General features: G+C 35.6%; 1 protein-coding gene across 1 annotated transcript in view; it reads right to left on the bottom strand.

The window, feature by feature from the left end:
• Positions 1-14,994, bottom strand: part of POLN (DNA polymerase nu) — a 106,745-nt gene that overhangs the window by 27,071 nt on the left and 64,680 nt on the right. Inside the window, exons 18-20 of the mRNA XM_069795280.1 lie at positions 8,321-8,403; positions 4,716-4,847; positions 1,685-1,795 (exon numbers count right to left, since the gene is read on the bottom strand). Coding sequence (XP_069651381.1) covers positions 1,685-1,795; positions 4,716-4,847; positions 8,321-8,403 — 326 coding nt within the window. The remainder of the gene's footprint in view (positions 1-1,684; positions 1,796-4,715; positions 4,848-8,320; positions 8,404-14,994) is intronic.

Here is a 14,994-nt window from a genome sequence, read left to right as displayed (position 1 = left end):
AAGTTTTTACAGTCTTAAAATATTATCTCATAGCTGAAATCCTGAAGTTAGATTGTTGTAGTCTAGAATGAAATTTTTTATAAAATTTGGGAATACTGAGTATTTTAGACATTTTAATCTATGCTTCATCACACCTTCTAATTTTACATGTTTTGAATAACAGTTACACTATTTTTCATCAGATTTGGCCTCCAGTATTATTTGAACAGACAATGAAATATGATAATCTTTTTATTGTAGCTACATAGAAGTAAGGGTTTCATAGACAGTCCTCTGATAGCTTTGCCTCACCTCCAAGCTCTTTGGACAGATGGACATAAGCAAGTGCTGCTCAGAAGGCTGTGTAGCTTTATTAATGCTACACTGTACACTCAGCAGGACTCGCTGTATTAGCTCAAGCATTGTGCCTTCAACTGGAGAGGGCTGCTGGCCAGCTGGATGGAAACCCAGGTAAACCGAACACAAGTCTCTGGAGAAGGTTGTGCAGGCACGCCCAGTGTTACGAACGTGCAGGCTTTGCTGCAGATTTTATACAGCTATTTTAAAATTCTACAGTTGAGTGCCTACTACAGCAAGGCAGCCATGACTTGAGCACAACTATTATTCAAGCAACAGGGTAGGTATTAGAATTCTAGCTCTGTACATATCCTTGTAGAGACAATACTTAAATTCAGTTACTGATTATAAGGAGTGTCAAACATGACATAAATACTTAAGTCATTTTGAAAATGAAACATTAAAATGAATAATATTTGGAGAGGAAAAAAAAAGAAAAAACACATGGTCCTTTCAAAAGGAAAATCACTTCATTAAAAGCACGCCATCACCATGTCTAGAAAGCACTTTTTACTTGCCTATAAATTGTACACTTCCAATATAACTTAGTAAAAACCCTGTCAGCATCATCCAATTAAAAAAATAATTCTTCAAAGGAGTGGCTTGGTAGGAGAGATCTCAGTCTTGGACTGCTAGCTCAGTTTTTATTTTTTTCTTTAGGTGGCTAAATTCTGTACACGACTGAGCCCCAAGTGATTTAAACAGACTATGTTAATGCATCAGATTAACATTTGAGCACTTCATGCTGATTTTTACATTTCCAATCTATATGGCAAATTTGCAATGTTTTTCTGTGAAAAAACACTTTTTTTTGCCCTCCAGAGAATTTAGTTTGAATCTTCCTTACAAAGAATGAGTTGGGTTTCAAAACAAATAATAACAATGCATGGTTCTTTTAATGTTGTATATATCTTAAACTAAAGCTATCTGAAAAAATAAAACCTAGAATCTGTAAGCAGCATAATCACAGAAACCCTTTTGAAGTAACAAAGTATCAGAAAACAGAAAGAAAAATGTTTTAAGACAATACATCTGAAGCACTGAATTCTAGGTATTCTCTCTACACATAGTTTGTATCTGTAGCTATATTTAATTACACAGAGCACTATAGTGTATAACATTGATACTGTTATTAGTATTATGATAGTGTTCACTGGCCATATCCAAGATAGATAGAATACATCATTTAAACTTCTCTTTTATAGTAAAATTCATGCCTCAGGAGTCTACTCTAGTAGACTACTAGAATATTCATTCATTTTGAGATTATCAGAGTTGTGTCCACTAAAGCCAAACAGACATAAAGAGATAGGTAGGTAAGTAGGAAGGTAGGCATGCAGTATTTTACCTTGAACAACAAAATTGACAGCCTGCCTCTCCGCTTGAGTGCGTAGTTTGTAATCCTGTGCATTGATATTAGCCAGTGGTCTTTTATGTCCCATTATGGAAACCACATAACCTTGTAGGATTTAAATACAAATTAGTATTCTTAGAGTGATTAAAATTAAATGTCAAAAATTCTTTCTGAAGATAATATAGATTTTTACAATTATGTGCTGCCTGAGTCAATTTAATATTTTGCGCTCTGAAAATAGTCAGAGCTTCTCTCATTTAAACTGTAAATGCTTATTGTATTTTTGGACCAAGAATTATTTCATTCAGAGAACTGGTACATGTTACACAAGGAAAACTTCTGTTCATTAAAGCTGTACTTTTATTAGGAATGTCTACTGATATACCAGCAAACTCTCTCTGTGGGAGATGAAACTATAAATACCTAGCAGAATTAGCTATCTATTAGCAGCCATAATTAGAGCTTTCCATGCAATGAATAGTTTACTTGGGAATAGCAAAGAAAAATCAATTTGTAGAGTAATTAAATCATTAATGAATATCTCTCAAAATTATCAAATATTTTTGGGGGAAAAAAACCCAAAGTTATAATTTTTTTCCCATTTTCTTTATGTGGTATTTTTGTGTCCCTTTCACAGCCAAACTTCCTTAACTCTAGTGTGATGGGGGGGTTCGGTTTAAAAGAAACACATGAAAACACAGTTAATACTTTATGTTATGCCTAATGATGTATTTTGCCAAAACAACTATTCTGGAGAGCAAGTGAGAGGAGTTGAAAGAGGAAGAGATGTGAGGATCGTCTTGTCAAAATAACACACACAAAACCTTATCTCAGCTTATCTTCAAAACTAAACTTCTTATTTTAAGAAAAATGAAAAAGCATCCATGTTAAAAATATAACTTTATAAAATCTTCCATTATACTTCTGATCATCTTGACTATCCATGAATTGTCATTAGATACCATGGAAGTTCAGACTGCTGGAGTTTCGTCTCCTCTTTGGCAACCATGTGGTAAGGATACCTCTTCAAACACAAAGTTATGACCTTACTATGGACAACACATACCCAGACTTATGTGCAGGGGATGAAGATGGTTCTGCTGAATTAATGCAGCTTTCTGTGAATTAGTGTATTTCCAGGAGTGCTGATACTAAAAGCACCAGTTTTGGGATAAGGAGATGAATTATCTGGAGGTTAGGATATTCTTTGGCAAATCAGTCTTCTCAATTTAACTAAGATTTTCCATGAAGAACAGTATCTAAAGATGGAATTCTTGAAATAAAGGATTCTCAGGGAAAAATAGATTTACTGTAATATCCTTATTCCTGTGTGGTGTGTCTCCACAACAGAATCACCCTTGCGGTACTCATAGCTGATTAGCATCCCCAAACAAATACCATCTTTCATGTAATAGTGGCAGAGTATGCTTCTGTGGTCAAAGATTAATCTGCAAACACATATTTGAATGAGGTCTTAAGGTAGTCTTTTTAATATGTTGATAATTTCATGAAAAACCAACAATATAATAAAACATACTAATACACTAACAAATATATCTTAATCACAAATTAGTATTATTTGTATGCTTATCATATCTACACAGAGTATCAGGCATTCATAACACCTAAATAATATTAGTCAGGTGGGTGCTGTTCACCTTTGAACTGCAGTTAAGTAAGGACAAGTTACCTTATAATGAGCTCACTAGGTTGGAATGTTTTTGTTGGAAAGTTGGAATCTGAGGTGGATTAACAAGAAAAAATATTAAATTATGTTGACCTGCTGCAGATTTTTTGAGCTTGTACAACCAAATCAGATTGTTCTTCTGCCATTAATGGTTAAAAAAATGGTTGATAAATGGGAGTGAGAGGAGGAGTAAGTACTAATTAGACAAGCGTGTTTCGATGACAATCAAGGACATTAGTTATGACACGCTTGTCTACTAAACTCATAAACCAGATTCTTTACTGCAGAAGTCTGGTTATTGAAATTCATTCACCTTTAAGAAAAGAATGCTATGTTATTTTAAATAGATGAAAAATATATAATAAATGTGTAATATTTTGCTAGATATGTTACGTTGGGCTTAATTATAGCTAAAAATAGATTTTCAGTAACTTCACTTTTCTTTAGTAATATTAATGAACAAAGGAATGCAACTGCGTGACTCAATGACAGTTCATGCTTCAAGTAGATTTTTAAGCCCTACAAAGTACAAAAAAGGAATACTACCCATTTTCATGACTGGAAGTCAGTTACATGTTTCTGTCATGACGCTCACCCATACAGTGATGGGTAATATTACATTGCAAATTTACTACTTATTTCTACAAAATGTCTTAGTACTGTACACCCTATTAAGAAACAAAATAAATCAATTTTGACAGTTCTGCTAATTAGCTTTTAAAAGGCAATATTTCAAGCAGCTATATTTTCTCTCCTCAAATTACTGCACTCCTAGGATTCACTAAATATAAATGAATATGTAGGCTAGCAACAAATTTGATGCAAGAACAGTTTGCAGCTGCTGGCTCCAGGAAGCACTCTGCACACATCTGTCATCACAGATACCACCTGAACTTCAGGAACATAAAGTCTGACTGACGCAAAGAAAAAAATACATTAAAAAAAATTGGCTCTGTAAATTGGTCCTTTGACTAAATGGCTGAGCTTCCACAGTCCAGGAGCCATGTAGCATATTTATTAAGTAAAAGATTCCTTGGGCTTTTTTGTGTTGGAGTACATTATATTTCAAAATGATGCAGTGTAACTTGACATTAAGTAGGGTTCACTCTGAGAACAGATGTCTTATTCTGTTAGCATCTTTCTGAGAAAAGGCAGACAGGTTTAACCAGCTCCTCTTAAGTTTAAAAAAGAAAAAAACCTGATTCATCAAGAAATTATATTCCATCTTTTTTCTCGTCCTGTAACTATCTGAATTTGGGTCAAGCTGAATCTTTGTCTTCACCACTGTCACACAGTGCTGATCAGTATACAAAAATATGCTTACAGACTTTGGATTACCTTTATTTCGGCATTGTTCAATCGTTTTCTTTGTAAATTCATGTACTTTCTTGTATTTTTGCATAAAGCTCTCTATAAATTGGCTGGCTTGAAGAGGAGTAATTCCCAGGCAGCCAGCAAGATGTTCTTTACCTGGTGGTAAAGAAATTACCGTTATTATGCAATAAAGCAGAACAAAAATCCACTACATACAATAGCACTGTTACATTCACAATTAGTGGAGGATGGATCTGATATACTACAATCATATTTCAACAAAGCAAATGTTTAACTTTGAGCTTGAATGTTTTACCGAAGTTACTGGACTAAGAATATATTTAATAAGAAGTATATAAGAAGTATGTAATCAAGAAATTCCTAGTTATAATTTATACCTATAATGTGGTTGAAATCTCTTTTGTTCACAGAATAACTTTGTTACTTTAAGTATCATTTTACTAGCTCAGTCTTGAAATCTGCAAACTTTGAGGAGCAGATAAAGAATTTGAAATCAATTTCAAACACACACAAATGTGAATGAAGATCTAAAAGAGAATGGCGATGTGGCTGGTTGAGTTTCTTTAGATTTGGTGTAGAAGTCATAGAACAACTTAACTGCTGAAGCAATCAGACAAAGCCTTATTTTAGAAAGGCCGTTAGGAGTCCCATGGATTTCGAACAGTCTTTGGCTCCTCAATGCCTGTAAAAATCTGGGTCCAAGTTGTGAGATAAAAGGGTTGGAAAAAGAAAAAAACAGAAAAAGTGTTTCAACAGAGAGAGGAAGGAATAATAGCTTTTGGATGGGATATAGGTGCACAATATATATAACGTTGGATCTAAGAGCATTTATAGAGAAGGTGGAAAAAAGCTGAAGACAGTTTTCCAGAGTGTGAAAATATAAATTAAGAGCTACAGTTTAAACACATTTATAAACCAAACAGTTCCAGTAAAAATAAAACATGCATCAACATTAGTCATATGAGGTTTGAAAGACAGATATATTTATGTCAGCTGCAGAGCAACACAAACCCAGCACTGTGTCCGCAAATAACATAAGCTGAGAGGCGATCTCTCAAGGCACCAAAGGCATAGAATAGTTATTGTCACAGTAATACTGTCAGGAAAAATTATCTAGCATTTTTGAAAGAGAGAAGATTTCAGCCACCTAAATGCCATCACTGTCAGTCTGATGTGCATTTCAGAACAATTCTGTAGCATTTTGTTCTCAGTCATGCCAGGATCTGCACTGAGCTGCAGGAATACTAGTCTGGACAAGGTGCTAGAAGAAGAAATTCACAAGACATCCAGGATGACCCTTGCTCAGCTACTATAGGTCTGTACTTTTATTTGACATCTAATTAATTTGCATTTTCTTCCTGAGTCAGCAAACGACAAATCTATCTGCTAAAGCACATATTGTTAACAGCTAGGAGACTGCTGTGGCTTCCTTAGAGAACTGTAACGTCTACGTTTGTCCATGTTATCCATTTAAAGAACTACTGATATACAGAACAAAGTATTGCATAAAATAGTAGGAAAAATAAGCCACAACATCGGAAAGGAAGTCTGAAAGGTTCCAGGGAAATGCAGTTCCTGGGAAGCAAAAAGAGAGGAATGTAGAGCCTCGTAATTGTGTCAGATCATGTTCCACAATGCTGGAGCATAGGCCATGCGAAGCAGCGCTCGGGAGCGGACTAAAGCTTCCCTGAGCACTCTCCTTGAGTTATCCGTGTCAGGGGAATTGTTAGCAGCAGCCTACGAGTTTTAGTGTTTCCATTCTGTAATATCATCTTTCAAAACTGAAAATATCATTAGTTTCTCTGCTTTTCATTTAAATACCTTGACATCCCTCTGTGTCAATTCAGTGCTTGAATATACTGCCATTGAATGGAATTACTCCTTATTTTACAGATGTTTAAGTTGTCTGTACTTTAGTTTTACAAGATGACTGGGGCAGAAGCAGGTGAATTGAATTGCTCCAAACCAAGCAAAAGACAATAATACTGTCATCCCTCTCAATATTTGCTGTATTTATTGAAGTACCAACTCCTAGACATAATGAGACTCTTCTTTCTTTATTATACTATTTTCTATCCTCCAGGATTATAGAAAAGACCTTGAAAATATGAACCAAATGTAACCTAAAGCTAAGAAAACAAAAAGAAAAAAAAATTACTATTTACTACGTGAAAGATTTTCATTAACTCCTGTAAGCATAATATAGGCAAGCTCCTCAGGGAATGTCTCTGTATTTTTCAATCCCAAAAGAAGTGAAATAAATATTATTCACACTCTTCAGTTGTATCAAAATGTCTCCTTAATGACAAGTTAGCCATCTTTTGAAGGGAGACAAACGGTGGGTAGAATTCAGTCCATCAATTTCAGGTAGCTAACAATTATTTTTTGTCAGCCCAGTTTCCATCTAAATAGTTTAATGATATCACTCCATGTTATGTCTTCATTAGGATCTGATCACACTACCAATGAACTGAAGCATCTTATTATCTTTCAGATGCTTCAGCTGCCCTCATTTGAGAGAGAGGGAGACAAAGCACAAACAAGTAAATGGAGATACTTAAATCAAGCACTGCTGCACTGAAATGTGTGGTGCCTGGTACAAAGCAAGTGAGGGAATGCCAATACTCTGCCTAATCTAATAATCTAAATTCTCTATAGCATGCACAGACGACATAGGCTCTACTGAAGGAGACTCTAGCCCCAGTAACTGAGGCATTTCCTTTTCCCCACTGACTACGTACAGAGCTACAGACCATTCAGATGGTGGTGATTCAGTCTGATTAAGTCAGGTATCTGCCTGTTCCACCCAGAATGAAGGGAACAGATAGGAAATGTGTAGCACCTGCATGGACCAAGGGGCAGGGGTGCTAATGCTTGCATTTTGTAAAATAATCTAGTGATGAAAACATTCAGGCTGCAAACAGGAGATTTGATTCCAGTCTCAGCATGGGAAGGTCTGAATTTACATTGCAGGGAGCTAGTCCTGGGCTTTTTTAATATAGAATTTAAACACAGATGTTTAAAATGCAATACAGCTGAATGTAAAAATACATGTGTGTCTATATATATTCTTTTATATATATGTATATAATCTACACCCCTATGCATAAAATAGATATTCTGGAGAGCTAAAATTGAAGTGTTTTTCTCCCCTTCAATCGGCTCTAGATGTCCCTGCTTGAGCAGGGGGGCTGGATCTGGTGACCTCCAGAGGTCCCTTCCAACCTCAGCCATTCTGTGGTTCTATGAATGTGTTTTGAGACAATATTGAAGATCTTTTAATTTCATTGTATTTATTCTCATCTCTGTCTATATACTGACAGAATGCAAAATCCACTCAAAAGTAAACTCATTTTAGATAAAGACAAATGCTTCAGTTACATCAGCAGCAAATAAACACAAAATCAGAGTAATCTTTGTACACCTCAATGTGGCTGTATTAATTTGGTAATTTTGATACTGGGTAGATCATTTAAAAATCCTTGATAAAAATAAAAATTTAATATTCTGACAAACTTTTATTCACCTTTAGAAATTCAGTCTACTTGTATAAATTATGTATAAAGTATGAATCTACTGTAGCTGGGTTTTTTTCTAAAAATGCCTACCTGCTCCATAAACCACTGAGTAAACTACACGCTTTGCTTGCTCTCTATCAGCGTGTTTCACTTGTTCACTTGGAATCCCCTTCCTAAACAAACAAACAAATCATACAATTTCAGTTAAAACTAATTTAAGTTGTTGTCCCCACAGAAAGTGTATTAAAGTCAATAACCATTTAATAACTACATACTTGTAAGATATGAACAGAAGGATGTAAGGGCTTTTGTCTTCAGCCAGGAATGCACAACTTTTTTATAGTGGTGATAGTCCATAGTAAAAGAAACCCTTAATTTTAATCTTCGTCTTCTCCTTTCCTTTTATTTTTAATCAAATTCTTGGCTAGGAAAAGTCCTACTACTATATTAGTAGTTCTTTAGGTTGAAGAGGATTCAATATTGACCCATGAGAAAAATTAAATCTTTCCAGCAACAGCATTACTTCAAGACATGCTAAATAGAGAGACTCAAAGCCTAAGTCTGATCTAAAGCTTATTTAAACAAAGGCTATATCAGGGGTTCACTAATAGGAATATCCAACCTTTTATCAAGAATAATGACTGATAACAGCATGCACTGAATCTCTCCATATGTCTTACAGAGCTCCACAATAGAGATGCTTCATAAAACAGAAGCACTGGCTGTTTCTTAACTAGAGAGTGTAGCTAGTTTACTCCCAGCAGTATGGTCCTTCCTGGTTCCCATTCACTCACCAACAGTCCTATGGAAAGGCTAATGGATTTAGCAATTTGCAAATAAAAAGCTAGGACTCTGCAACTGACAAGTATGTGCCACCTATACTTTTCCTTATCAAAATGAAGCTTCAGAAAGAATGCTGACATTATTGACAATTGAAAACACCAAAGAATATTGATCATTTGGTTTAAATTGAAGTGCATTGGGGAAAATCTTGATCACCTACTCACACTCTGAAAACAAATACCTACACAAATTGTATTTGGAACACAGAGATGAATTCCTATCAGAGATACTTGATGACATAGGCACAATTTGTGAATAAGTCTCCTCATGAGTCTGTTCATAATGATTTGGTTGCATTTTTAAAAGCAAAGTTTGCTATGCTTTCTTATGAAGGTTTTTTGCCATGAAAGATGCTTTGTCATGAATGTTTTGGCTGATGAGCTTTGAGAAAATGGCATATTTCTGTGTATCTTCTTGAAGAAGAGTCTTTCACCATTATTATGATATTCAAACACCTAGAAAATCAGCAGAGCCACAAATTTTTGCTTGCTTGGCCGATACACTGATTTTAGCCAAGCCTATGCACAGTGCTGGTATAATTAGGGTCTCTGAATGATAAACAGGTAGACCTTGAGTGCAATGAGATTTAAGTAAGTCCTTATGGCAGTACAGATTTTTTGAAGAGGAAAAATAAAATTGAATATGATTTCAAACCTTCATTGGGCAAATAGCCTTTGGTTTTGTAGAAGCTCACATTATTCCTTTGAATGCTACTAATTGCTCAAAGATAAAACAGACTTTTCACTGCTCGTTTTAAGGCTGAGAAACACGAAGAACTGGATAATCTATTACATAGTGTTTTCCATCTGTAATGAAGACTATTCCCACTTAAGTCAATTGTTCCAGTAGTTGGAGACACTTATAGTTTGCTGCCTTAGTTATGCCAGGTCAAAAGTTCATGACTCTTTTGAATGAAGTAGGTTGAGATTCCCAAATGTACCTGAATAAGAGGACAAAGTGGCAATTGGAGCTAATAAGTGCAGAATTAGGAAACCAGACATCATTAAGGATTTCCTGAAGCAACCTCTGGCAGAAAGTCTGCAGGAATTTCCTGAAGAACCTGGCATAAAGCTACATATACACTTGAGAAAGCATCTATCCAGAACCAGGAGGGAAAATAGAATCTGATAAGAGAGTATATCTTACCTGAGGACTTTTCTGAGATGAAGAACGCTGAAACTAGGGAAACAATACACAACATAATACTGCTTTCCTAATACTGCATATTTGAACTAGAGGCCTGAAGAAGGCAAGACATAGGAGTACAGCAATAGAGTTGACTTGCAGATTTACTGAAGTCTGGGGCTTGAGGCAACTGAGAGCCAAGGGCTCCCAGTAGGGGGTATGTTAGCTGTTGACTTCTCTGAAAAAGAATGGCTATAATAGAAATTAACACAGTGGGTAAGAAGTCATGGGGATCTGTAGAGGAACATACATACTTATCAGATCATGGTACCGGGGAAGACACAAGGCAAAAGTCTTGCTGGGGGTGACTGGTGATTCTAGAGAAGCTTTAACAGTGAAAGAAGACACTAGAACTTGATTATGTGCACAGCAAGACCCACTGCTAGGTTTTCAAGGATGATTTTGCATTATCCAAGCTTCAACTTGACAGGGCTGACTGAGAAAAACAGAAACAGACTTATTGCTGTAATCATGATAGGCAGTGTCAGGAGGAAGATCCTGTGTTTCCACTGTAAGCGATCACAATAAAACCTTGCCTAACACAGTTATTGGTGTAGCTGTACATGCACCATGTGATCATGGCAATCACAACAGTCACTTAGCATTTCCTGATCTTTGGTTAGCCATGAAATACATGAGAAGCAATTAAAATTTCAGAGCTTTATGTCAAATATTTCTTTTAATATAATGGTAAAACCAAAATGGTCAGTCAACACCTAGTGTGTCACAGTGGGAAATGCGAGCACTTGGCAGAGAGGCATTACATCTAGCACTCTGTATCTGTAAATTTATGTACCGCATTCAAGACACTGGAATAATAAAGTATAAAATTGCCATATAAATCACAAGTGCTTGAGCAAACACAAGTCATTAATCAAAAGTATTCCTTTTTTTCTAATAATGAGAACATTTTTTTCTGTTTGTATTGACAATGATTGGTTTCTACCTAGGATACTTGATTCCTTCTGTAATACAGAGTGGCATTCCTGCAGTTTGAGGTGAAAACTATTCCTTTGAATAACAAAATTGGGGTGGGGTGGAGGTACAATTTCTCAGAAGCACAGCAGCCATGTTAGAAATCCGCAGTGGGCCCCCTTCTTCAGCCTGTTTCCTCTACAAACAACTTTATATTTGTGATAATTAATTTGTTTTAATGGGTACTGTGAGAACCTATTTAAAGGTAAAACTTTTATTTTGGCTTTGGACTTATCATGGAATACCATGATATTGAAAAAGAGACATTGTTATCTGCTTACTTGTGTAAGAAATTTTTAAGCTACTATCACTAAGCAAGCTATCTAATGCATGAAAATACTCAGCGCTGAATTGTGGTATGATGTAGCGGCTAGGCCCAGACAGTGACATGGAGGCAGACTTCAGTTCACCCAGTACTGTATGTACATCCGGAAGAACAGGAAGAACGTTAATGCAGTGTAATAGAAACTGATGCAGAAAAAAAAGCTCAAAAGAAAGAATTTGCTGCAGGTTTTGTTGTGGAAATAGCACAATTTCTGAAGCCCTACAAAAAATATAAATGCAATTATTAGTTCTAGCATGAAACATATTTTTCCATCTTATGACATACTTCTCATTTCTCTTTCTCAAATACACTATTTGTTCAAGTTCATAATCAATATTACCATCATCTTCAAATTCCTCCTGACTTGCCATCTCCAAATGTGCAATATTTCACCTCCTACATTCCTGTCCTTGCCTGCATACTTGTCTCAGTCTATTTCCACATGCCTGATTTGTTTGTCCTCTACCTTTCTTCATTTAGTATTTTTTTTCCAAGTACTGTGCTTTATAGTACCTTACTTGATACATGTCTATTAGGTAGAATAAAAAATGGACTTCAGTGCTGGAAGATATGCTCAGGTTAACAGATCTTACAATCCTTGGAAGGAGTTAGCAGAGCTAAACAATTTGGAAAGGTCTGCGAGGACAGCAAAACAACGTACAGCTGAAAACTGTAGAAAAGTTGACAAACATAGTGAGAGTAGAGATATAGAAACTCTTTAAAAAGGTGATTCTACTAAGAACTGGGCTGTATGCCTAAAAGCGAATAGCTGCCTAATTCTTAGAGTGAAAAAAAAGGAGAAAAATTTTCCAGTGAAACAGTGACGAAGGATAACATCAAATTATTTTAAGAAACATACAGTGCAGATATGAAACTTGAAAAACGGGCATATGTAATTTATTACTTTTTCAGAGATATTTTGAATATTTTCTATAATTTCTCCAAAATTCACTGTATGTTTTCATATATTAATAGTGTCTAATGGACATCTCAAGGAGTTTCTGCTAATTAAGCCTTAAGTCTTTAAAACATATTAACACCAAGTTTCTTTATACTCAAGAAAAATATGGCAATCATATCTGTAATTTAAAAAAAGCTTAACTATAAACTAGAATAACACATTTAATACAGAGTAGAGATCTGGATGGATTTGGTTTTAGCCTGTACTGAATATTAAAAGGAAAGAAGTAACGCAAATTTTAGTATACAGAAATGAGCACACACAGCATGAAGTATATGAACACTAAAAAAATCAGAGAGGCTACAGTGCATAAAGTTTGAGCAATGCCAAAATAAAACTTTGAGAACAGGTAGAAATGGAAGGAAATCAGTCTTAAAAGAATGCGATAAGACATTTCAGCATTTCTGGGAAATGTTCTATGGTGACGGAAGTCGTCTGTTTATGTACAGGAAAAGGCAGAACAAACTTCTCAAACACAATATCTGGCAGACATGCATTGCCTTGATCTGCACTACATTCCAGCCAAGCTAAGCTCAGTCATAATAGCCACAAAGCTCTTGGCCGCTCTCCTGCATCTGCCAATTAATCCAAGTCCTAGCTGTGAGTTGTTGATGTGGGAAACGAGATGGAGTGCCATTAAATTCATTTTATACATGGTCATTAATGTCCAATAAATGAGTGAACATATGAGTGAATATGCATTCGTTCATCTGACTGCTTTTACAGCTTTTTTTCATTTCATCAGTGAACTATATAAATCTCTCATTTTTAATCACCTGTTGCTATTTAATAGCAGATGAGGGCTGTGTATTTTCTAAGTTTCTGCCTGGAACTTTGTGTTGGCATATGAAACTGGTACAGACAATTTATGTAATTAGTGACAACTGCAAGCTTTAGAAAAGCTCAGTTTTACAGTGGTATTGCCACTGGATAGATCATGTAGGAGGTAAGTTCTGAAAGCTTACTTTTTCAATCACACTGGCCTTATTATACCTAAAGGCAAGCAGAATATATACCACAACGTATGTGAGCATCCTAAACATACGGAAAAGATTGGCTACACGTAACCTGGTCTGCTCACTGTTAATGCAATGCACAAGAAAAAGCAATGTTTTTGAAAGCTGCTATTCCATGACTAATGGAAAATGCTGACTAGGCTCAGGCATACATTGTCTCAGGCATTTTTACAGTAACACGTGGAAGCAATCTTGGAACAACTTTTGCCTGGTTAATCTCTGTTACAAAATATAGAAAATGAAGAGGTTGGGAAATGGTTTCTCTGAAGCCACTGTCATATCAAAATAGATCACTACTTTTGCCTCACATGTCAATCAAGAGTCAGGCATAAGGTACACACAATTAGCCCATCTAGATATTTTTATCATACACTGTTTTAATGTATAGTTTGATACAGAATGTCCAGTGAAAACCACATCTATAACCACATATATATGCCTTCTATAACTATGAGGCATCTATACAACTATGTTCTAAACAAAAAGTAGCTAGATTGTCTTTCTCATAAGAAGAGCATAAAGACATCAGGACGAAAAATGAAATTTGTCTAGACTGCCCAGAATAGTGGAAATAAAGTTAAGATACTTTTCTAAAAAAAGGAAGCACCCACAAAGACTGAAATGCAGACTAACATCTTGTCAGAAGGGAAACAGCAGGTGAAATAGCTAACAAAGATAGAAAGACAGACCTTTCTGATGTAACCTAAGTATATATAAAGTTTTTTATTTTATTTCTTTATCTATGTCACTTCTAAGCACTTCTAATGCTTGTAATCCCATTTTTACTGTAACCCAGTTTGCATAAGTGAGACATAAGGTTACAGAATAACTCAAAGAAACTCTTCACCCAAGGATATGCACCAATAAATTAATCAATAAACTAGGGCATTGAGATATCGTTAGTAGTACATCAGATTGCTCACACCTCCTCCTTATCTAAAGGGTTATACCACACAGGGTCCCCATTTCACATATATTTATTCCCACCTGGCACTGGGAGAGGCAGAGCTGTCTTCCAGTGGCCACTGCACATGATGGAGAATCTCTGGAATGGATCTCCCATGTAAAGATAGGGGTCACGTACTTAAACACAGAGGGGAAAGGGTCACAACCTCACACTCACAGAGTTTAAATTTATGTTTTATTTAGTTTAGAGGTTTTTATAAAAGCTTTTAGTTGTGTTCAACTTCTTTGAATGAACAAAATACAGCACTGTCAGCTTGATGTCATCCTTCCTATACTACAGGCAGCTCTGCAACATTTTTGTCATTGTGCCTCTTTTCCTCTTTTTGTATGCCACCCTACCAAACTACATTTTAATTTGTTTTATATCTATTTAGCACCAGGAAAAGCTTTATAACCCCTGTAAAACTCTTTTGCAAGACTCCAGAAGGACTTTAGGATTTTAAAAGTCCTTCCAATGGTTAATCATAAAATAATTTATTTTGTCTGAGTAGCC

The sequence above is a fragment of the Haliaeetus albicilla genome, chromosome 1, assembly GCF_947461875.1.
Source record: "Haliaeetus albicilla chromosome 1, bHalAlb1.1, whole genome shotgun sequence".
Classification (NCBI taxonomy): domain Eukaryota; kingdom Metazoa; phylum Chordata; class Aves; order Accipitriformes; family Accipitridae; genus Haliaeetus; species Haliaeetus albicilla.
Note: the sequence above shows the minus strand (reverse complement) of the source record. Positions and strands in the feature narration are given on the sequence as shown.